Raw genomic sequence first — 25,410 nt, forward strand, 5'->3', positions numbered from 1 at the left:
AGGACATTTTTATTCTAGTTTTCTATGAGACGTGAAGACGGGCAAACTGTGAATGAACATTGTATGACCTCAGCTTCCAAATAAATCAAATGTAACTTTTGAGAGTTAAGCAACTTATTCATAGCTGAAAATATAATACTTTGTATATAATTCTATATACAAAGTATCTTTAGAAGGACAGAATATTGTCAGCTGTGGGGTAAATAGTTTATGTTCCCATGCATGCAAAAGAGAAGGGGATGAAACATTAAAAGAGAATGAGGGATGAAACATTAAAAGAGAATGAGTTGGAAGAGTAAACATCATATCCAACAATATAATGTAAAACAGTTTCACAGCCAAGAGAGACAACAACGCAAACCTCAAACCACAGTCAAATACCAAGGAGGGCAGTGAAAAGTGGTTTAATAGTTGATCAAATGTATTTTCAGTTAAATTGCATAGAATGTTAAGTATCATGTCCTAGCAACTGCCTTTTTTTAACAGGGAAGCTCACAGTTTAAGGCAGAGAGATGGATGTGACAACCAATATAAGGTAAAGTCGCACTTGAAAGGTTATAATTAAGTAATAAGGGGAGGTGCCTTATTGCTATTATTAATAGGTTAGTAAAAATACATGTTTTGTCATACCCGTGGTATATTGTCTGATATACCACAGCTGTCAGCATTCAGGGCTCGAGCCAACCCGTTTATAATGACTCAGAGTAGAGGTCATGACCTAATCACATTTCAATCATCTAAAACAACTCTTTATCTCAAAACTCTGTTCCGGGTGCAAATCATCATGTGACAACACCACATGTTCAACAAGTGGACAGGATGGCATGACTTTTCATTGCCAAGGTCATAGCTTCGGCGATATTATCAGTGACTGATACTTCATAGAGTTCCCCGCCAAAATCAAACAATTGGCTACAACACATTCCAGTGTGAGCCAAATGGACTTCTATCTGTTGAGTTCCCCTTGTTGAGTCCCCATTGAATCAGATTAAGTAACAGTCAGGGCCCTGCTCTCGCTCTTTCGCTCTGCAGTAATGAAAAGCACAAGTCACCAGTTAAATGGACAAGCAACGCTTCTCAAGTGAGCCTTTAGGCTTAGTGGTTAATAAAGTCATAGGTCCTTGCTGCACAACCCGGAGAAGAGAGGGTGTTAACACTGTCTTAGAAACAGCAGATCTCCATCAGTACAAAAACAAAGGACTAGCACACAGTTTTTCAGTCTGTGCAAGCACACACATCATTTTTTTGTATTATTTGAAACATTTGGCACAACAACAACAGAACACTGACACAGCAAATACACACATCTCTAACTCTCCTCCCCTTCAAAATATCCAAGAAGACCCGTCGTTCATAGCGATACGAGTCTGGATCACACTGTCTCAGTGTGGTGGGGAGAGATATTCAGTGGATTTGAGGCGAGGTCTCTCTGTGGGAGAGGAGGGTGGATGATGGCAGTTAGAGGCTGCTAAGACACGTCCTCTCTTAGTGCTTCTTCCTCCAGTATGCAGTGCACCTCGCTGTTGGAAGGCAACAGTGGGGACTGGGAGGGCACAACGATCTTATAGGGTAAATTGTCTTTGATGAGCATCTTCCTGGTGGCGGAGACCAGGCGGGAGTAGTTATCAGGGTTGTACTCGGAGGCTCCACGCCGGGTATAGAGCAGGGGCAGGTTGTCTTCACGGGAAAGGAAGAGAGGGGGCCGTCGCTGGCTCTCTCCATCCTTCAGGGAGTCGGGTAGCGGCTTGCGCTTGCTCTCCGGCAGCAGCATGATGGACAGCACCGAGAGAACGGCGAAGGAGGCGAAGATGACGTGGTGGAGGAAGTAACCCCTGTTGTTCTGGAGCTCCATCATAGAGGAGGCAGCCATCCCCATACAGCCAGACGCTAGCACCAGCCCCAGACCACCACCACTGAGACAGAGGGAGAGAGAGGGTCAGGAGATATATAGAGCTCTACTCTGACATTGTCAAGGGCACCTGACCCAGCATTTGGTGCGGACACACAACCCACATTTCATATGCCTCCCTCAGACAGACAGTTGTCCACATACCTGGAAAAACAAACACCCCACCAACAGACAAACTAATGACAGTTTAGTGTGTTCAAGACAGTAGACAGATATCACTTACCGGATTACGGTGGGCATGACCTCACTGGCGAAGAATACACTGAGCATGGCCAGGGCCTGGGAGAAGAGGAGCCCCAGCACAGACAGCAACAACACCAGCACACCACGCAGATCTAGAGAAGGACATGTCGACTCAATAAAAACTAAGCAAACTAGGAAAAAGGCACTTGGACCTGAAATCACCTGAATAAATCTAAATGGCCAATCGGAATCATAGTAGTGACACCATTATGAATTGGGTCATCATGGCAAACCTATGGCTACTGTATGAGGAGAAGAGTTACTAATTAACCATGTACAGGGGAGAGAAGACGGTATGAGACCCGGTTTAGAGGCATTTAAAAGAAAATGTGTGTATAGAAATAGTATAGCAACATAGTATCATCATAGCACAGCTATAACGCAGGTTAAACTTACACTGTGTGAGGGCCAGCAGCAGCAGCGAGGACAGGCCGGTGATAATGGCAGACAGAAGCAGGATTCCACGGCGACCAAAGCGGTTGACGGACAGGCAGAGGAAGATACATCCCAGAGCTCCAGTCAGCACACGCAGGAAGTAACTAAAGTAGAAGTTATGGGAGTAGCTGTGAAGGTTCCTGATGAAACAGTACTGGATGCCTGTGCCTATGAACCTGGAGGAGGAGGAGAGTTAGGAAAGGTTAGGTCCTTGGCCCAAAACATGAAACTTACTCTGTCCAAACAGTACTGTTAAAAGCAGCTGCAGTAAATGCTAACATTACCATTCCTCGTGGCTGTATTGCTCAGTGGAGGGAGTCATACAGAAGGTCATACAAGCTGTGTTAGATACTAACTCACATAGTAAAGCTGAGGATGAGGCAGTTCCTCCAGATCACTCGGGTGGAATGCAACTCCAGGACTGAGTGGTAGCAAGGCTGAGTATCATCTGGGTACTCCGCATCCATCTCTACCGAGAAGAAAAGGAGAGGGAGGGAGAGATATGAGCCTGTATTCACACTGCCAATACCAAAGCCAAAGGGCACTTGACCCAAACGCTGTTCACTTGGTACAAACATATAACCCACATTCCATGGGGAATCTCTCTCCTCAGAACCAGTGCCTACTATTAAGTCACACTAAATGGAAACATTCAATCGGCCTAGAGAATAAGAGCATTGGGCCAGTAACCAAAAGGTCTCTGGTTCGAATCCCATAGCCGACAAGGTGAAAAATCTGTCAGTGTGCCCTTGAGCAAGGCACTTAACCCTGACTGCTCCTCGCTCTTAATAAGAGCGTCTGATAAATTCCCAAAACATAAATGTAATGATTCTTGATTTGGACTATGGTAATTCCAGTTTGCGATTTAGTACACTACGGTCGCATTGAAACAAAGAGCTCTTATGGTGGCTGCCACAGCAGAGCTCATGCGTTGGGTGCGCTCACTCATTACGTGACTGACTGCCTGTGAAAGGTGGAGCTGTGAGAGAGCTTAGTTGTCCAGCTGGTACAGGTAAACAGGAACCATAGAAACGTCCTATGCCATGTGTAACTCAAAGTTCACTAATATTGGATATGAGGGAATGCTGTGAGGAGACTGGATGGGTTGTTTGTTATGTGCTGCTGTGCTGATTGTGGATGAGTGAAAACCAATAACATAAAATATGGGGAAACCTGGTCATTTGGATGTTTTACCCAAAGCATTAGTTAACCTTGTAGCTTTATTGTTAAAGAGGTAAGGATGATGATTTTTTGTTAGGTCGGCAGGCAGGTATTAACCCTGCCGAAAGGAAACAGGTCGGATAGAGAGTACCACTACTATATATATTTATACACATAAAACACACACGTGTGTGTGTGTGTGTGTGTGTGTGTGTGTGTGTGTGTGTGTGTGTGTGTGTGTGTGTGTGTGTGTGTGTGTGTGTGTGTGTGTGTGTGTGTGTGTGTGTGTATATTAGAGGTCGACCGATTAATTGGAATGGGCGATTAATTAGGGCCGAATTCAAGTTTTCATAACAATCGGAAATCTGTATTTTTGGGTGCCGATTTGTTTATATATTTTTTATACATGTATTTAACTAGGCAAGTCAGTTAAGAACACATTCTTACTTTCTATGACGGCCTAGGAACGGTGGGTTAACTGCCTTGTTCAGGGGCAGAGCGACAGATTTTCACCTTGTCAGCTCGGGGGATTCAATCTTGCAACCTTACAGTTTACAACCTTACAACTAGTCCAACGCAATTACGACCTGCCTCTCTCGTTGCACTCCACCAGGAGACTGCCTGTTACGCGAATGCAGTAAGCCAAGGTAAGTTGCAAGCTAGCAATAAACTTATCTCATAAAAAAACAATCAATTATAATCACAAGTTAACTACACATGGTTGATGATATTACTAGTGTGTCCTGCATTGGATATAATCTGACTGAGCATTCAAGTATCTAAGTATCTGACTGAGTGGTGGTAGGCAGAAGCAGGCATGTAAATATTCATTCAAACAGCACTGTCGTGCATTTTGCCAGTAGCTCTTCGTTGTGCGTCGAGCATTGCGCTGTTTATGACTTCAAGCCTATCAACTCCCGAGATGAGGCTGGTGTAACCGATGTGAAATGGCTTGCTAGTTAGCGCGCGCTAATAGCGTTTCAAACATCACTCGCTCGGAGTCTTCTAGTAGTTGTTCCCCTTGCTCTGCATGGGTAACACTGCTTCGATGGTGGCTGTTGTCGTTGTGTTGCTGGTTTGAGCCCAGGGAGGAGCGAGGAGAGGGAAGGAAGCTATAGTGTTATACTGGCAATACTAAAGTGCCTATAAGAACATCCAATAGTCAAAGGTTAATGAAATACAAATGGTATAGAGGGAAATAGTCCTATAATAACTACAACCTAAAACTTCTTACCAGGGAATATTGAAGACTCATGTTAAAAAGAACCACCAGCTTTCATATGTTCTCATGTTCTGAGCAAGGAACTGAAACGTTAGCTTTCTTACATAGCACATATTGCACTTTTACTTTCTTCTCCAACACTTTTGCATTATTTAAACCAAATTGTTTCATTATTTACTTGAGGCTAAATTAATTTTATTGAAGTATTATATTAATTTAAAATAAGTGTCCATTCAGTATTGTTGTAATTGTCATTATTTCAAATAAATAAATCTGCTTTTTTGGTCCTCCGATAATTGGTATTGGCATCTGTGTGTGTGTGTGTGTGTGTGTGTGTGTGTGTGTGTGTGTGTGTGTGTGTGTGTGTATATATACACACACACACACACACACACACACACACACACACACACACACACACACATACATCCATAAATATGTGTGTGTATATAAATATATATGTGGGTGTGTATATAAATATATAATATATATATATATATACACACACACACATATATGTATACATATATATACACACGCATATATATATATATACATACATATACACACACATATATACACATACACACATACACATACATATACACATATATATATATATATATACACACATACACATACATATACACACATACACATACATATACACACATACACACACATACACATACATATACACACATACACATACATATACACACATACACACACACACACACACACACACACACACACACACACACACACACACACACACACACACACACACACACACACACACATACATACACACACACACACATATTTATATACACACACATATTTGTGTTTGTGTGTGTATATATATTTGTCTTTGTATGTATGTGTATATATATATACACATACATATAGACATACATACATATACACACACACACACAAATATGTGTGTGTATATAAATATATGTGTGTGTGTGTATATAAATATGCGTGTATATATATATATATATATATATATAAACATTTGTGTGTGTGTATATATATATAAATATATACAAATATGTGTGTGTGTATAAATACATATATATGTGTGTGTGTGTATATATACATATATCTGTGTGTGTGTGAGTAAATATGTGTGTGTGTATATATACATATATCTGTGTGTGTGTGAGTATATATATGTGTGTGTAAATATATGTGTATATACATATATATATATATATATATATATGTAAATATATGTGTGTGTAAATATATACGTGTGTGTGTGTAAATATATGTGTATATACATATATATATATATATGCACACACACAAATACATACATACATACATACATACATACATACATACATACATACATACATACATACATACATACATACATACATACATACATACATACATACATACATACATACATACATACATACATACATACGTACGCGTGTATATATACACTTCTCAAAAAAATGGGAACACTAAAATAACACATCCTAGATCTGAATGAATGAAATATTCTTATTACATCTTTACATAGTTGAATGTGGTGACAAAAAAAAAAATCCCACAAAAATTATCAATGGAAATCAAATTTATCAACCCATTGAGGTCTGGATTTGGAGTCACACTCGAAATTAAAGTGGAAAACCACACTACAGGCTGATCCAACTTTGATGTAATGTCCTTAAAACAAGTCAAAATGAGGCTCAGTAGTGTGTGTGGCCTCCACGTGCCTGTGTGACCTCCCTACAACGCCTGGGCATGCTCCTGATGAGGTGGCGGATGGACTCCTGAGTGATCTCCTGCCAGACCTGGACTAAAGCATCCGCCAACTACTGGACAGTCTGTGGTGCAACGTGGCGTTGGTGGATGGAGCGAGACATGATGTCCCAGATGTGCTCAATTGGATTCAGGTCTGGGGAACGGGCAGGCCAGTCCATAGCATCAATGCCTTCCTCTTGCAGGAACTGCTGACACACTCCAGCCACATGAGGTCTAACATTGTCTTGCTTTAGGAGGAACCCAGGGCCAACCGCACCAGCATATGGTCTCACAAGGGGTCTGAGGATCTCATCGCGGTACCTTATGGCAGTCAGGCTACCTCTGGCGAGCACATGGACGGCTGTGCGGCCCCCCAAAGAAATGCCACCCCACACCATGACTGACCCACCGCCAAACCGGTCATGCTGGATGTTGCAGGCAGCAGAACGTTCTCCACGGCGTCTCCAGACTCTGTCACGTCTGTCACATGTGTTCAGTGTGAGCCTGCTTTCATCTGTGAAGAGCACAGGGTGCCAGTGGCGAATTTGCCAATCTTGGTGTTCTCTGGCAAATGCCATTTGTATATATATACATGTATTTGTGTGTGTATAAATGTGTGTATATACATATATGTATAGAGTCATCTTCATTTCCTTCCTTCCTGGCTGCTGATGCACTCTTAAAGTGGCAGCGCACGGTAAAGGCTCTGTCCAGGATTTTGCCACAACCAGTTACACTACCCCAGGCAGCAGACATTATTCATTGACACAGACTAGCTACAAGGGCCAGGATAGGGTGGGGGATGATGATACCTGAGAGCAGGTTCTCAGCAGGGTAGATGTCCTCACCGAGACACACTCTGTTCCTGATGGAGAAGCTCTGGAGACACCTCTTAGCCTGGTGGATCTGACCTGTGGCCAGAAGCCAGCGTGGACTCTCGGGAAACACTGATGGACAGCTGAGGTGGATATGAGAAAACAGGAATAGAAAACACACCTCTCTCTTTCTCCATCCATGACACTTTCTCTACTCTGTCCTTCCACAAAAATATATAAAAATGAATTATAATTATAACACACATCCCTCTTTCTCCATCCATGCCTCTATACTTTCTGTCCCAATACATTGACAATATACACTATACTGTGTATCCACAAAATAATTCTTACGACAGACTCACCACCAATAGGAGAGCAGCAGGAGCAGTGGCAAGGTAGCCACTGCTTGAAGAACTGGCCAATCACGACACAGCACCGCCAGCCCTGGCAACAAGAGCTCTGCCGCGATGGCAAAGAAACCGCTGACCATTTCAACCATGAGACGATGGGGAGGATCACACAGCTCCAGTCCTGGAGAACACAAAGGGAGATGAAGAGAGGATGAAGAAAGGAGATAAAGGATAGAGAGAAGAAAAAAACAAACTGGAACTAGTAGCCTGAATGACCATAAGACTATTTGTGACTGTTTGTGAAATCCACTCTACCTTGACCTAAACTCCAATGCCCTAGTTCTCCTCCTTCAAAACCCCTCAGAGAAAACAAAGGAAAAAAATATATTCATTTCCTTCCAGTATGTTCTGTCCTGCTATTTTCCCCCCACTCCCCCTTTTAAGAACTTTCTGGTAGTAGATCACTGAGAGGCAGTCCTCCAGAATTCAGCCTAAAACCAAAAGTCTGGACTCAATTTACCAGTGACCTTAGAGGAATGATCGAAGAGCAAATATGTATGTGGGTGTATTAAAGACAGACTGCGGTGGGCCTCCCTCTCAGGCTGTATCTAGCACCATTACTCCCATACACAGAAGGGTCTTAAAAACACATTGAGCACTCCTTGACTGCTTTCACTTAGCAAAGAATTGTCCACATACAAACACACGAGTTCACACAATCACCTCACAATCACAGGAAGGTTACAGCAAGAAAACCCAGACCCCCCCTAACAATGGAACAACATCGGGGAGGAGGCGTCTCTTGGTCCAGGGGTGGCCTAGATATCATAGCCCACAGAGCCTTGTATTACCTCACACTCAAGCTATCTCAGAGAGGGAGAGGGGTGTAAAGGGGGGAAGGAGGGAGTGAGTGAATGAGTAATGCTCAGCTTGGTTCAAGGGTGTGATTCCAACCAGTTCCCTTTGAACCCTAACATGTACAGCAGTGCAACAAGATGGCACCCGGTGACCCGGGTATTCGACCACAGCCACGACACACAGTTAATCCCTAACCTGTCACCTTCCCCTATCCGTTTAACTTCCCTCTATGACTTTTCCCTTCATTGATCCTTGATGTTTGTTGGCAACAGAGGGAAGCCCCCAAGTGAGTAACCCAGGGGCTAGGGGTTGGTGTGGGATCATGGGGTATAAACTAAGGAACTTCTAAGCAATAGAGGGCTATGGGCAACCAGGAAGTAACATAAACATAAATCCCGGACAGTCCAAATAGTATGACATGTTACGCTTTGTATGTGGTTGTCCGTCATCCATTTCATTCGATACGTTACGGATTTGCTGAACTTGTGATATGTTACAGATTCCAATTTGTTGTGGCTAATGTTAACTAGGTGGCTAACGTTTGCTGGGTTAGGGGTTAAGAGTTAGGTTAAAGTCATGCTAAGTAGTTGCAAAGTAGCTTAAAAAGTGGAAAGTAGTAACAGATTTGCTAAAATTCATTCTAAATTCTGTGATGAGAATCAAAAACACACAACCTTTGGGTTGCTAGACGTTTGGCGTTCACATTATATGCCCACGCATCCACCCTGCTTTCGTTTGCCTTAAGTAACCATACCAAACGTAACAGATCATATGAGTGTCTCGGATTTACATTTACTATGTTAAGTCTACTCTATGAGACCACGTTGCTATGGGAAGTATGGGGGAATACCATGTCAATACGTATTTGTTCTCAATGTTTTGACGTGAAACTGGTGACAGTTGTGAATAACGTTCCATAGTTGGAAGAGTTAATTTAAAATAATGGCATTGTTGATTAGATGCTTTTTTCATTAATTAGGTTATTTTCTCTTGAACCATAATAGTGTATCTGCTAGAAAGTCATGGAGAATATGGACACATAAATGAAAACTTAGATTTTTTTAAAACATTTTTGTAATGATATTCGTCTGTTGTTTGAAGTGAGTCAGACCGAAATGCAGCGTGTAGGTTACTCATGACTTTTAATAAAGATAAAGCGGTACATGAAATAACTGAGAATACAAAACAACAAACGAGTGAAACTACTTACAGCCTATCTGGTGACTAACACAAACACAGGTACAATCGCCCACGAAATACAACGCGCACTCAGGCTGCCTAAATACGGTTCCCAATCAGAGACAACGAGAATCAGCTGACTCCAATTAGGAATCGCCTCAGGCAGCCAAGCCTAACTAGACACACCCCTACTAATACACACTCCTAATTAATACAAACCCCAATACAAAATACAACATATAAACCCATGTCACACCCTGGCCTACCCAAACATATAACAAAAACACAAGATACAATGACCAAGGCGTGACAATTTTAAATACAGTTATCCAAGTATAAATTACCAGAGCTATGATATAAAATATATGGCAATCTATTCATTATCAAAATGACTGAAGATTCCCGTAACTTTGGAAAAATTACAAGTAGCTTTGCCCTACTTTTAGAAGAGTGCAAAGGACATGTAGTGGCAGCGAATTGTCCCAGTTCCATTGATTTCTATACAATATTGACACGATGAATTAATCTTCTCACGCTATTGATTAAAGTAGAACAAGCTAATCAATTTCAGTCTGCAGTGCCTGCTTGGTAAATGTTGATGCGTGAGCAGTTAAGGTACTAATTTAGCAAAATACTCTGAACAAAACGCAACATGTAATTTCAAAGATTTTACTGGGTTACAGTTCATAAGGAAATTAGTAAAAATTAGGCCCTAATCTATGAATTTCACAATTTTATTTTATTTTATTTAACTAGGCAAGTCAGTTAAGAACAAATTCTTATTTTATGACGGCCTAGGAACAGTGGGTTAACTGCCTGTTCAGGGGCAGAACGACAGATTTGTACCTTGTCAGCTTGGGGGTTTGACCTTGCAACCTTCCGGTTACTAGTCCAACGCTCTAACTACTAGGCTACCCTGCCGCCCCATACAGATATGGATTAGTTTGTCACAGATACAGTACCCCCAAAAAATAAAAGTAGGGGCGTGGATCAGAAAAACAGTCAGTATCTGGTGTGACCACCATTTGCCTCAAGCAACGTGACACATCTCCTCTGCATATAGTTGATCAGGCTGTCTATTGTGGCCTGTGGAATGTTGTCCCTGTGAAGTTGCTGGATATTGGTGGGAACTGGAACAAGCTGTTGCACATGTTGATCCAGGGCATCCCAAACATGCTCAATGGGAGATGTCTGGTGAGTATGCAGGACATGGAAGAACTGGGACATTTTCAGCTTCCAGGCATTGTGTACAGATCCTAGCGACATGGAGCCGTCCATTTTCATGCTGAAACATGAGGTGATGGCGGCGGATGAATGGCACGACAATGGGCCTCAGGATATCGTCACGGTACCTCTGTGCATTCAAATTGCCATCGAGAAAATGCAATAGTTTGTTGTCTGTAGCTTATGCCTGCCCATATCATAAACCCACCATGGGGCACTCTGTTCACAACGTTGACAATAGCAAACCGCTTACCCACGCAACGCCATCTGTCCGGTATAGTTGAAACCGAGATTCATCTGCGAAGAGCACATTTACATTTACATTTAAGTCATTTAGCAGACGCTCTTATCGCACACTTCTCCAGTGTGCCAGTGGCCATCATAGATGAGCATTTGCCCACTGAAGTCGGTTACGACGGAAAACTGCAGTCAGGTGAAGACCCTGGTGATGACGAAGAGCACGCAAAGGAGCTTCCTTGAGACGGTTTCTGACAGTTGCAGAGATTCTTCAGTTGTCCGGGTGGCTCGCCTCAGACCATCCCACGGGTGAAGAAGCCGAATGCTAGACGGACGGGGCAACATATATTGTTAGCTTTCTTCCGTGTTTGAGAAGTCAAAGCCCTTAGGATTATTTATGTACAGCTGCCCCTGCCATCTTGATTTCCTTGCATTTTTTTCTCCTCTTCGTTCTCGTACCGTCTGCTATTACTTTTACTAATTTAGTTAGCATTCTGGTAATAGATGCATAATGGGGTACTAAACCGGTAATACCGTTAATCCCGGGATAAGAGAAGGACGGTATGACGATATGAAAATGTGGATCCTGCCTCATTAAGTGTGTACTTAGGAGTGGGCGGTATTAGTAGGGTAAGTCAAGTGTACTTACTGGCGAGGTAAGAGGAGAGGAAGACCCCTGCCAACATGGCGCCCTGAGACAGGCGTAGCAGCAGAAACACTACAGGGCTGTTGGACAGACACACAGCTACTCCTAACAGACCGGACAGAGACACAGACAGCAGGAAGCCCTGTCGACGACCCAACCTGAACATAGAGAAAAGACAGTTAGAGATACATAGCTTCCCATGTACACATATTAAACATTCATAACAGCCTAATACCAGTGGTGAAATTAATACAATTGTAGTTTACAATTAACAACAGGGGGGGGGGGTTTACCAGTCACACACGGTGCCCAGGAGGACATATCCCACAATCCACCCTGTCATGAAGCAGATGTGCTGCAGAGGAATCTTCCAGTAGTCTCTACACACTAGGTTCCACTGTGGAGCAGAGACAGAGCGAGATGGTGAGTCATTCCACCTCAAAAAGAACAAGAAAGAGGCTTGACACCCACCATCTCAAGATTGTTCTGAAATCATTTCTGTAGTTGGAAAAATATAAGATTGTGGCCTCCCGAGTGGCTAGGCGGTATAAGGGACTGCATCGCGTCACTACAGATCCGGGTTCGATCCCGGGCTGTGTTGCGATCGGGAGACCCCTGAGGCGGCGCATAATTGGCCTAGCGTCGTCCCGGGTTAGGGGAGGGTTTGGCCAGCTGGGATGTCCTTGTCCCATCATGCTCTAGCGAATCCTTGTGGCGGCCGGGCGCCACAAGGAGCAAGCAGTGTGTCAAGAAGCATTGGCGGGGTTGTGTTTCGAAGGACACATGGCTCTCGACCTTCGCCTCTCCCGAGTCTGTACGGGAGTTGCCGTGATTGGACAAGACGAACTATCAATTGGATATCACAACATTTGGGAGAAAAAGGGGTAAAAAGTAACAAAAAAATACACAAAAAAAGATTAGCATTCCTTAAACATTATTTGATCTCTGAGGGATTAAGCTAATTGATTGAACCTAAATTGGTAAATGTATTGTATTCATTTATTGTAGTAACTACTTGGGTGCAATCAATTAGCTTAATTTCTCAGAGATAAAATGTTGTTTCAACAAAATAATGTTTCAGGAAGGCTAATCTTATCTGTTTCTAACTACAGAAACGATGTCAGAACAATCTGAGATGGCGGGTGTCATGGTTTCCTGAAATAATAATAATAATAAAATATAAATAATATATGCCATTTAGCAGACGCTTTTATCCAAAGCGACTTACAGTCATGTGTGCATACATTCTACGTATGGGTGGTCCCGGGAATCGAACCCACTACCCTGGCGTTACAAGCGCCATGCTCTACCAACTGAGCTACAGAAGGACCACTGAAATGACACAGAATGACCCTTTTGCCACATAGTTAGGAATAGAGTTCAAGAGCCTAGTGGTTAGAGCGTTGGCCTAGTAACCAGAAGGTTGAGAGTTCAAACCCCCGTGCTGACAAGGTACAAAATCTGTCCTTCTGCCCCTGAACAGGCAGTTAACCCACTGTTCCCAGGCCGTCATTGAAAATAAGAATGTGTTCTTAACTGACTTGCCTGGTTAAATAAAGGTAAAATAAAAGTCAATGGAGCCATTGAAATAATGACATAATAGGTGGCCTATTTCTTCATCCATGATTTTATTTCCATTGTAGAAACATTCCGGGGGCAGATTGAGCAAACCCTATTTTTAAGGACAGTTAATAAACATGCCTGGAAAATGTGTGAAACTGTAGCTCCTTTCTCCCTTATTATTACATAAGTAAGAATTATAGGCCAGTGGCACACAAACACACACAGACACACACTTGAGGGCAACGGAGCGCCTTGTGTGAAGGAGGAGGAATTCAGCTGTGTGATAGATATCATCTCCTGATTGAATAAGAGTGACTGCAGATAGGTTTATCACATTAGAGCCACTGCACTTTGGTTTCCAGTGCCTTCCACCATTCCTCACCCTACTCCAATGCTTTCTTTCTTCCTCCCCCATCTCTTCATTTGCTCTCTTTCCCTCCCTTGCTTCATCTCTTGATCTGTACCCATCATCCAACCCCTTAAATCAGGGCCAGAAGGACCTCCATTCCTGCTGTATGATGTTTATACCCCCGTAGGAACAGGAACAAATGTCCTGTGACATCACGGAGAAGGGAAGCCAGGAGTGGGGGGTCAGGGCTGGTTGCTTCCTATCGCCAGGGAAACATGTGAGAGTAAATACAATACTTCACATCAGGGCCACTGCCTCCCTTGTTGATTTCCTGTCCAGCCCGCACACACTGTCTGTCTCGCTCTCTCTCTCTCACACACCAGTATTTGCCTTGTGTCTAAACATTTCCGTAACTGCTGATACTTTTGTTTACCAAGATCCCTTTTATGTATTTGCACAGTGGGATGGGCCTGCCCCTTTTTTTGATATTATAATGGGCTGGTGAGTTTAGTCCAAGTGCAATAAGTCAACATTTAGTTAGCTTTTCCCGAAGAAGCAAAACAGGACAACTTTAGAGAGGCATTGATTGTGCTGGTCTGAAATAAGAATATAAGCCTGGTAGTAAGAAATATGAAAAAGGGGTTCCCTTAGAGCCAAATAAATTCAGTTGAGCTCGAGGGTTCCTTGTTTAAGAGATGGCTACGGGTCAGTACAGAAAGATGAACGCTCATCCTAAGAGTGACCCCTCTCATGTGCTCTGTTGAGGACATATCTTCCCAGGAACTCCATCAGGGTGGAGGAACACTGCTGTCCCTGCATTTCCTGTTGTGCTGCTTTCATCACATAAACACCCATATTGCATGGCTCTGCACAGCAGTCCCCTAATGTAATTATTATATAAACAGACTAATCATATCAGCACTGTTTCTCTGGTAATCTTATTCAGGACATAACCAAAACAACATGTATCCAAGAGTTAAACATTCAAAAGCATGTTTACCAACGACAGATTTGAGCAATCAGTAGGCCAAACAGGGCATCCCGTGTCATCTATTGATGTTACCTATTGATGACCAACTTTAGCCCCAGCAGTCTGTCTGGGACAATATCAATTAACACACATGTTACAAAGCCCGAAGTTATAGGCTAAACCCAAATCCACTCTGAGTAGGCTACGTTGAATGGATGAAGAACATTCGACAGGGCTTGGCAAAGATATCCACACATTAGCCTGAAAAATTTTGTAAACCAAATTAGTTACGTTAAATGCGTCGTCACAAAAACATCACTTGCACATGAATGATTGCTAAGCTGGCACAAACTCTCCAAAAACCACAAACCATCGAATCCAAGTATATATTTGTTTACCTCTGTCACGTAGTTGCTCTGAAGCGCCGCAGCTTGGTCGTACTCCCATCCTCTCGTACATGGCACTATCTCCTTTGGAATGCTGTCTATGAAGTTGGAGACGTTTCTAGGGTACTTATAAAGTTCACAGTGACTCAGTCCAGAGCCATTCACCCACGGTATGGTAAGATTGAGATACCCTTGTCTGGAATAATTACTGAAAAGAAAACCTGAAGGTAAAAGAGCCGGGTCGGGTTTACAGTGGTACGACCCGGGAATCAGAGTGTAAAAAACGTCGCAAAAAAGGTTCAGCGTCACAGCAAAGTTCGGAAACCAGCTGAATATGGAAACAATTCTGTTATATCGTCCATATCCACCGATTCTGGTATAAATCTTCGTTTCAAAGTCCATTGTTAGAGACCGTCCCGAAACCGCTGTTAGTCAGTGGTGCGGGACATCCACACACACCGCAGGGCACGGCAGGATAGGTTAGATGAGGAAGCACAACTCCAGTCAAGTGGGCAGGTCGGTGTGTAACCGAAATGTCATTGGTGGGAAGTCCATCTGCTCGTACGCACTGTAGCCTAAACCTACTTCGCACTGACAGATTCCCATATTTATTAACTTAATTCAGAGGATGGCAGAAGGGATCAAGTTGTCAAGTCTATTTTTACGGTTTCATTCACTTAACATGGTCACCAAACACTGCTCGAGGAGTCAGGTAACAGGGGAGTTGAATAGAGGTCTACTGGAATTATATTTTGGAGTGGAGGTGTGTCACTGTCAATGGAAACGCTTGCAAATGGTTACCTCTTCATACCTGGTTCATACGTAGCCTTCTATAAATACTTGTGTCAGCAAATGTCATCTACTGGTCATATTGCATGGCAAAAACAGGCCTGTTATATACCCACGTCTTGAAGTTCTCAAAAAGTCTAAACCCCTCATGATCATAGATCTAAATATCAGCCAAAAACATACTTTTCCAGGCGTCCTCCTGCTGGCAAAGCAAAATATAAGCACCAGTGTTTCCGCTACCTCTGTATAGACAGTTTTCTAATTGGTTTCAGTTGACCACTTTGGTGCCACAGAAGCCTGAATGTTGCCTCGAGGGCCTTTGGGACAAACTAGGGATTAAATATAGGGATAAAATTCAAATGTAAATTAGCTGTCAGCTAAATCTGGTGCAATTACATCCCTTCTCATACTGAGACTGATGATTTGTTGTACATAGTCACTGCCAAATAAAGAATACACGGGTGTAAAGTGTTACACGTGTATACTGATTGGTATTCTATCAACTTAACTTGCCCGTGATAAATGTGCTAATCAATCTTAATAAAAATGAACTGTTGTTAAATTTCCTCATTTAGCTCAGAAACTGTGTGCGTGTTGGCATGGTGCTAAAAATAGATGTGCCCATCACCCGAATGACAAGGCATATTTAATTAAGAGTACATGAATAAGAACAAAGTAAAAGCAGAAAACAGTAAATATTTCAAAATTTTATTTACGAACATAATCTCTGAGGAACAACAGCAGTTCTCGCGCTCTCTGTACATGCAACTGTAGAAAATAACAATTTAGAATTTTTCTATTTTTTATTTTCTCGCCTTTGTTTTTGCAGGAAATCAACACAGCTAGAGGTGAAAGTACTGGATCTTTTACAGCACTGACGATAGCATCAACAAACCCCTTCCCCCATAGCTGCTCCAACAATATGTACACAATTCAACTACATTGTACAAATAAAAAAAGTGACATTGTTACATCACCTGCAGCGAGCGCACTGTCTCGTTGCTGTTAGAACCCCACATTCTACGCAAGTTTAGACTAGTACAAAGAGGAGGGTGCAAAACGTCCTGGGATATTTATTTACAACTATGTACAATGTCTCCAACGCATTACAGGAGGAAAATTTACACAGCGGAGACCTTTAACTGAAATATACCACAGGTGTCGGAAAGATAATAAATATGTCATTTGTTACCATTTAAAGAGTAGTTCTCCATGCTTTATTAGTCATTTCCCATTCGAAAGAATAAGCTACTGTCTTGTTCAATAAAGGAGAAAAAGAAAACTAGAAAAAGGCTTGAAATTGTGATTCTATTATGCAAAATAACAGTATGTCCAGTTAAATATTAAATGAACACTCAGATGGACACAGTAGAGGTAACTTGTTACAGACTGATGAGAGGTCACAGGGTAATCTAGGGCATTACCAAGTGGTTCACTGTATGGGGGGGGGGGGGTGAGACAGGTGTTTGTTACATTTCCTAATAGAAATTATTATTCACTGGTATGTTTTGGAAATAATATTTGGACATGTGTAAGGGACACCAGTGTCTGGACAAAAATCACAGGGGATGTTGTCTTTATCAACCAAATGTATTAAAATAAATGCTAATGAAAAATACACATTTTAAAAGGTTAAAACTATTGCTCTGTATGTTTGCTGTAAGCTTTGAATACCGAGGTTGGATTTGACACTGTAATTAACTATCACAATTTCAAGCCTTTGTGGTTCAATAAATGATCAAATAAAGAAATCAAGGCAGGGCTCAAACCATTAAGGTGAGAGACACGAAACCGAAACACACTTGATGTCTTGTAAACAATATTGAGGGTGTGAGGGTGTAGTAACGGTATACATTCTGCTCATAAGAAGTGATTGACATGCCACTGGTTTTTTTCTTATGTACGAAGCATAAAACACAAGACAAAAAGACAACACCCAACACTACATACATGGATCTGAAACACACAAGAATTCTGTTGACAAATCCCCCCCTTCCCCTCAGACAAAAAGCTACAAAATAAATAAAATAATAAAACAATTGAGGGCTTTAATCAAACTGCTGAAGTCTACATGACCCTGACTACCTGTGTTATGGCATTTATTTACGATTTTACTGCCTTATGACTAGATTTTCCTCTTTCAAAATGTCCAGGACTTACAACTAGTCAACTGCCCGTACACTGGAGTAGCAACACCCATTGCACTTGAATAGACATATCATACACAGCTATGTTGAACGTGTGTACATAACGTCACAACATGTCACTTGATATTGCCATTAGGATGACTGACAGGCATCCTATGTGGTAGGTCAAAACATAAAAAATAAACAAATCAGGACCCACCAAAAATGAAGAAACAATCAATTCTCACAAATCAATATTCCAATTGGATAAAAAAAACATGAACATCCTTAACGATCACTTTTGCAACATTCTTCCCCCCTTTGTGTACGAGTTAACTAAGTCTGCTTTTTGGTTCATGAAATTGAGGTGAAAGTTGAATAATTGTCTAGTCTTGGCCTTACTCTTAGCATGGTAAACAACCCAATAGAGTAAAGTATGATGGCCTACTGAATATGAATCAAAGAAACCCCTGACAAATACATACACCTACACTTGGAACAGTTGAGAAGCTATAGTGAAACAAACTACCTGCCTGTTAATATCTGTCCACTAAATAGTTCTGAATAAACTGGGTGATTGGTCATAGAAAGGATTTCTGAGTTGAACAAAAAAGGATTTTGATTAAAAGGCTAATTAAAAAAGATCTCATTCATGGGCATGTAAGTCAAACCTAGTTCTTTTACATCAAATAAACAATTACCTATGTTACGCAGAGGAGTATGATCACCCTTTGAGTATTTGAAGAGTAGCACTTTCTACTACTGTAAATATATCTCCACTACTGTACAAAACTAGATAATTGGAGGGGGTCCATACTTGCGAACATTAGAAAAAGTTTGAGTTTAAACTCTCTCTGTCTCAAAATGTGCATCAGCCATTTCAAATCATGACATAGTTGCATGTGACAATGTTACGTTAGCTGTTCCACATTACATAACCTGGCACATTTAGCCCTATGCTAACCTGATTAGTTGGCAGTGATTATTTCCTGGAACAAATTCCACATCAGTCTATCAAAGATCGCAGACGTTATATCCACCAACCAAATGGCATTTCTAATTATTGGTCAAGTTTTCCACCAGAGGGATATTGTACGCCTCCAAATTCAAGGTTTACTTTGGTTCCACTTGGACTGTAAAGTATAGAGTCCCAACATTGCATGACGCATCCTTGACTATGCTGCTACTAGCCACTAACTAGCTACTAACTAGGCAAAATTCAAAAGGCATGTTTTCGCATATATGGCAACATTTTTGCTTATCCTTTTCACACACATCCGTGTGCTTTAACGGGAAAAAGATAAAGGTCATTTAAGTTAATCGTACATTGCTATAAAAAAAAAGAAAGTTGAAGAGCCTTATGGTCTTGTCAAATAGCCATCATGTACCCCTACTACCATCGCTGCCAGGAGTCATATGCCGCTAAGGCGGTTAGAGGCCCCTTCATGTCAAGCTTTTTTGTTAAAGGTCTAATGCCAACATTTTTATCTCAATATCTGGGTAACAATTAAGTACCTTACTGTGATCAATTAAAATGGTCAAAAATACAGTAGCTTCTAAAAAAAAAGTTGATTCTCCAGCAAGAACTTTGCTAGGATTGTCTGGGAGTGGAAAGAGGGGCCAAATTGGAGGAGCCTAATGGGAGGGATGTGTAACCTGAAAACTAAATTATTGGCCTATTAAACTTATACTGCCTGGTGATGTCACTGGGCAGTCCAAAAACCCCACCCAGCCAAACAAGCTGAAATTTCAAACAGCTCTTACACCAAGAGGATGATTCTAATAATGCATATAAAATGTTGTAGCCTAAATAAGAAAATAAGTGATGATTTTGGTCTAACAGTAGAGTTATACTATGCTATTATATTCAGTATGTTAGGCCTATGTAGAATACTAATGAATCATTAAGTGATCTTGCGAGACAACGACTCCACTTTGATCTAAACTTTATTCAAATCCTTAAGTCTATTGACGTACCTGTGTGACAAATCTAATAAACATAAAAAAATCCCCATAAAAATCTGCCAGTTTAAGCTAGAGATGTGTTGTTTTGCATGGGATGCATCTCAATCCACTGCATCCGCCTATGTCGGCCTTCCACATCTGCGGTGGTAGGTGGCAGAGCTACAGCGCTGTTTGTCAGACCAGGAGACATTTTGAAATTCAGCCTTCTCACGAAAATGTCTATAGCGTCCAAACGGTTGGCCTACTAACTAATATGACCACTCTATGGAAAGATTAGACTGTCAAGAACACAATGGGGTCGTGGTTTTGCTCTATGACCCCCACAACTGTCACGGTACATATAACCCTGGTACCGGTTTTAAAACAAATGAATGGAAGTATGGAGGTAGTTTTGTGCCCCAAAAAAAGCGGTTAAATATGTGTCCAAAAATATATGTACATTTCCTGATCTCCTAGATATAGGACAGACACTTCAAAACCTTATGATTACATTTTTTTTACTGTATGTTTTTCCATTTATGAATGTGTTATTCAATTTGTTTCTATAGTCTATAGTAGTAAAGCCCAAATTCACAATTGTATCCCCAAAAATGTGTGTATATTTTTTCATACCTAGAGGGGTCCTAAAATTCTAAATCAAAAAGCTAAATGATCCACGGTATGACCATATTAAAATAATTCCATATGTTAGCTTAGGAGAACCCCCCCCCCATCTCCAAAGGCTTTTAGAAGTTCAACAAGGACCATTCTGAGAAGTGGCAGACAGTTGCAAATGGCAAAAATGACCAGGAGCCAGGCTCGCTACGTTGAGTTATTGGTCCAGTTCTCTCATGGAAAACGGTTCTATTACATCCATCTAAATCATGATTTGAAATTGACTGATGCAGAATTTGTAACCTGACGATCACTGCCGTCAGGTCAGGTTAGCATAGGGCTGTGTGTGTCTGGTTATGTAATGGGAACAGCTAACATTTAGCATCTTATCACATGCAACTACGTCAACGATTTGAATTGGCTGATGTGCATTTTGAGACAAGATATTTTTTTGAAGGTAAAAAAAATTGTAATGTTCACGTATGGACCCAGGGAGTTTGGAAGCTAACACACAGAATTAAAGCAAGAATACATTTTAAAAACCAATATGGAATGTTTTTCAGGTTTCTTTTTAGGTGGTATACAGAAGAGATCAGGAACATTCATGTCAATCTGATGTGGCCTGAAAAACAGTTAACCTGTATATGATGTCTATGACAGTGACAATCAAAAAGGGAAGTTAAGGATTTCAAATATTGAGCTGGCTATCAGATCCCTAGTCTTGTGGCTTGAAAATTCTCCAACATGATGAATATTATTCATAAAGACCCACACATACAATTAAAGTCAAATTAATGGGTAGATTAAAGAAAGAAAAAGACAAAAAGAAAATCCCACCCAGAATTATAAATGTTATGGTTTTTCTTGTTAGTGGCATTTCTTTCTTGACCAATCCAGAAGCACCCTTGTTTGACTTGCCCAACACTGAGTAAATGAAAAATATTCACTGTAAAAAGGCATTTTCTTGGTTTAGATTTTTTTCAGATATAATTGTGTAATAAAGCAATGACTAATATAACTATTCTATTCTTTAAATCATTTTATAACCATTTTGCTACATCTGAGGACTATAGTTGTGGCCCTTAGTTTGGGCATTGTTCAATATGGTGGGGTTTTGTACTGCCTATGTACGTTGTGGTGATTCCAACACAGGTAACTCATTTTGACCAGCCCTGGACAAAACCTATAGATGGGAACGTTACAACTGTGCACTGGAGTCTTTAAAATACTGACAACGTGTGCACATTTTGGCCCATGGGTATGAGGGGGAAAGTGCTGCCCGAAAGTGAACTGTACATACAAAGATCATTTTTATTCATTTATTTTTTTACACTTAACTGAGTGATGTTACAGTACATACGTTATTTACAACTGTGCAGTAATGTGTGGCAAAATAAATTATCTAGAAGGCAGCAAGAATACATTGGTTAACGAATATAAAAACTGTACATCATTTACGGAATACAATTTTTTTTCAGTTTTCTTTTTTCCCATTAAACTAATATTGGCTCTGTAGTGTTTCAAGTCACTTCCTCAGAAACAATTAAATGCCCAAGTAAAGAAACAGACAAAAAGAAGAATATTCTCCTCTAAACCACCATCTGTTTAGTCTTGAATCTTTGAATCGCAACATTCTTGTATTATTCTTTTATCCTGTTTTTCCATTTGCAGTCATAGTTGCAGGTGAACAGGTGTGTGTGTGTTCTACCTAGCTTGGCAGAGTGTCAGAGGCTGGTTCTTCCTGCATGCAGAGCCAGGTGACCAGACTCTGGTGGGGATGCTCCGGTTCATCCCCATTCTCTGCCTCACTCCTCTGCCCAGGCCATGAGGCGGAAGATGCCGTCTCTACACCTCCGGCATTAACCCCCTGACACACTCTATGGACCCTTGGCTGTACTCTGCTCTGCTCCGGGGCAGGATGCTGGTTCTACCGGGTGTGGTGGTGGGCTGTGGACAGAGAGGACTGAGGCTCTCTGACTGAGTGTGGCCTTATGGTCCCGACCAGAAAGACAGCATCCACGCAGACTCTCCTATCCTTTCAACAGGAAGAGGCTGGAGGCCCCGCAAATGCCACATGTTACACCACCACATCGCGCATGCATGCCCTTCTGACCATGTGCTGCTTTCTCCTCCTCAAGGCTCACCTGGAGCTCTGTGTCCACTGTGGTGCCTCATCCCCATCCACCAGGAGATGATTCAGAATGGTGGGAGGGCTCCTCTCCAGCGTTCCTTTGTGGTTTCATTTACGGGGACCAAAAAATTCAGAAAAATATTTCTCCCCTATTCTCTGTCCAAACATCACCTAAAAGGGAGGTGGTGTTGGGCGCTTCAAAGCAAAGCCGTTTTTTGCTTTTTATATTCTGAACAAAAGCATAAAAACTTGAGGGATGAAAGTGCAAGTTGTGTTTTTCCCCGGTAAAAAGATGCTTCCTCCTCTCATGGAAGAGAACCATTAGCAAGTTTTTTTTTCTTTGAATTTTTTCTATATAATATATAGGTTTTATTCCTCTTCAAACCGGCTAGCCCTTACCATACGTTCTGTTTGATGTCTCTTTGATAAGTGATGATATTTGACCTCTAACTCTGTGAACGAGTGCATGTTTCTGTCACGCGGGCAACAGCACAAAGTCATCGTTGACGTCAACCATTGGCACGTAGAAGGAGGGGACCTCGTTGACGCACAGAGACTTGTGTACAGCAGGGTCCAGCTCCTGCACCTTCAGTTGCCACTCCATCCTCTGCACTGCGTTCAGGGCAGCTGCCTCATGCTGCTGCCGCATTAACAGACACGTCTGAGAAGAGAAGAGAGAGGTCATTATGCTACTGCCATACACAAATATTACTGCCATACACAGATATTACTGCCATACACAGATATTACTGCCATACACAGATATTACTGCCATACACAAATATTACTGCCATACACAAATATTACTGCCATACACAAATATTACTGCCATACACAGATACCCCGCATATCAACCAAACAGCAAATGTGCCATAAAATAAGATGTATGGTCCTTCATGCTGTCATATTTACCTTCATGCGGTCATATTTGTCATCCACATCCTGAATCCAGGAAATGAACTGGCGAGCATTGAAGCGATCTCTCACTGACTTGTTCTCATCACCCTGAGTTAAAGATGACAAGCGTTAAAGCATGTCAGATGTTGTTTTATATGTATATAAAATATTAAGAGTAATTGGAAGAGCCGACTAAACAAATCCCACGTGAATGGCCCTGTCTGTCAACTTTCTGCCCACCTTTTTGACCACCCACAGACGCACCTGACTCTCTGTTGGCATGTTGTACACCTCAGAGTCCAGTAACATAGTGCAGGCACTAAATGGGACAGCCTGATTGGCTATCGTCCTTGCCGCTCTGCAATGGACCCGCAGTACTTCTTGCTCACACGAGACAATAAGCTTTTCCTGGAAGGAAAGTCAATACAATAACATTGGAGAGAGAGAGAGGGAAAGAGAGCGAGAGAGAGAGAGAGAGCGAGAGAGCGAGAGAGCGAGAGAGCGAGAGAGCGAGAGAGCGAGAGAGCGAGAAGATAGACTGGAGTTTCAACTTTACTTCAAAATCTTTTTGAGCAAACTGATAAGGTTAATGTGAAATGTCACACATTTTTTACGGTGCTTGGTTGGAGAAATGCATATTGCAGTTGCATTTCTGTTACATAGCAGCTTTGAACATTCATCAAAGGATCGTTCAAAGCACTCCTCAGTGCGACTTCAGAAGTGAGATGGATAGATATTAGGGAGAGTACAGTGAGCCCGTGTTCTTACCCTCTCTATGCTGTGCTGCAGTCTCAGCTTCCCCCTCACTGTCTCCTGCTGTCGAAAGAGCTCCTTCAGGGGCTCCGATAACGATGGAGGTGGAGCAATCTGAGAAACCAGGGCAATGATTATTTGAGGTCATGATGTAACAAATCTTTCCATTGCAACAAAGTTCAAACTTTTGTTGTAAATGTGCTGTTAGGTTATTATAGGTGACAGTTACTTGACGTGTATCATTGTAATGAAATCTATGAATCAACAGATGTGTGAACATTTGTAGGGGAAGGGAGGGACTCACCACTGGGATGTGCAGCTTGCTGAGAGGCTTGCCATCCAGCAGGTAGGAGCCTGTGTAGGTCACGTACTCAGCATAGCACTGAGGGGCCTGTGGTGTGATGTAGCACAAGATCTTCCTCTTCTCCTCTATTTTTTTCCGTATCTGCAGGTATTCGAAGTAAGGGTTAGAGCGGTCACTGTGGTAGGGTTCTATGTCATCCAGTTTGATGGCATTGACAATGACAGCCAGCGTCTGTTGAATCATCTCCCTGGTCTGCTGCATGGCTGTGTTGACCAGCTGAACCTGCGGTTTGGGGAACTTCCTCTTGCGTGGATGCTGCGTCTGGGATTCCTCTTCCTCCACAGGCCGCCCTTTAGTTTTGCTGACCACTACAGGAGGCGGCGGCGGAGGAGTCGGGGTAATGGCTGATGTGGTGGAGATAGTGGTGACAAGTTCCTTTTCTTTCTCCAGAACAACAAAGGGGACAAAAGTAGGGGTGGGAATAGGGGTGGTTGTGGTTACAGCCATGCTCATGGTGACAGGGGTAGGGGCAGA

At 41.9% G+C, this 25,410-nt stretch overlaps 2 protein-coding genes across 3 annotated transcripts; both read right to left on the reverse strand.

Annotated features, from left to right (window-relative positions):
- Positions 1–388: 388 nt before the first annotated feature.
- LOC124035808 (putative solute carrier family 22 member 31) lies at positions 389–16,218 on the reverse strand. 2 transcript variants are annotated; one of them, XM_046349573.1, is made up of 9 exons: positions 15,330–16,218; positions 12,343–12,446; positions 12,053–12,207; positions 7,918–8,086; positions 7,586–7,695; positions 2,948–3,056; positions 2,549–2,763; positions 2,133–2,244; positions 389–1,913 (listed from the first exon to the last, which is right to left on the reverse strand). In XM_046349573.1, exons 1-9 carry the CDS (start codon positions 15,717–15,719, stop codon positions 1,469–1,471), a joined length of 1,809 nt encoding a protein of 602 aa, XP_046205529.1. In that variant the 5' UTR covers positions 15,720–16,218; the 3' UTR covers positions 389–1,468. The 2 variants fall into 2 exon arrangements, with proteins under 2 accessions (XP_046205529.1, XP_046205528.1); XM_046349572.1 differs by having other exon boundaries at positions 7,550–7,695; positions 15,330–16,217.
- Positions 16,219–16,800: 582 nt separating this feature from the next.
- On the reverse strand, positions 16,801–25,389 carry LOC124035810 (ankyrin repeat domain-containing protein 11-like). The gene is made up of 5 exons (XM_046349575.1): positions 24,877–25,389; positions 24,588–24,686; positions 24,060–24,227; positions 23,835–23,927; positions 16,801–23,583 (listed from the first exon to the last, which is right to left on the reverse strand). The coding sequence occupies exons 1-5, from the start codon at positions 25,387–25,389 to the stop codon at positions 23,398–23,400; spliced, it is 1,059 nt and encodes a 352-aa protein (XP_046205531.1). The 3' UTR covers positions 16,801–23,397.
- Positions 25,390–25,410: the final 21 nt, after the last annotated feature.

This window comes from Oncorhynchus gorbuscha, linkage group LG05 (genome assembly GCF_021184085.1).
Source record: "Oncorhynchus gorbuscha isolate QuinsamMale2020 ecotype Even-year linkage group LG05, OgorEven_v1.0, whole genome shotgun sequence".
NCBI lineage: Eukaryota > Metazoa > Chordata > Actinopteri > Salmoniformes > Salmonidae > Oncorhynchus > Oncorhynchus gorbuscha.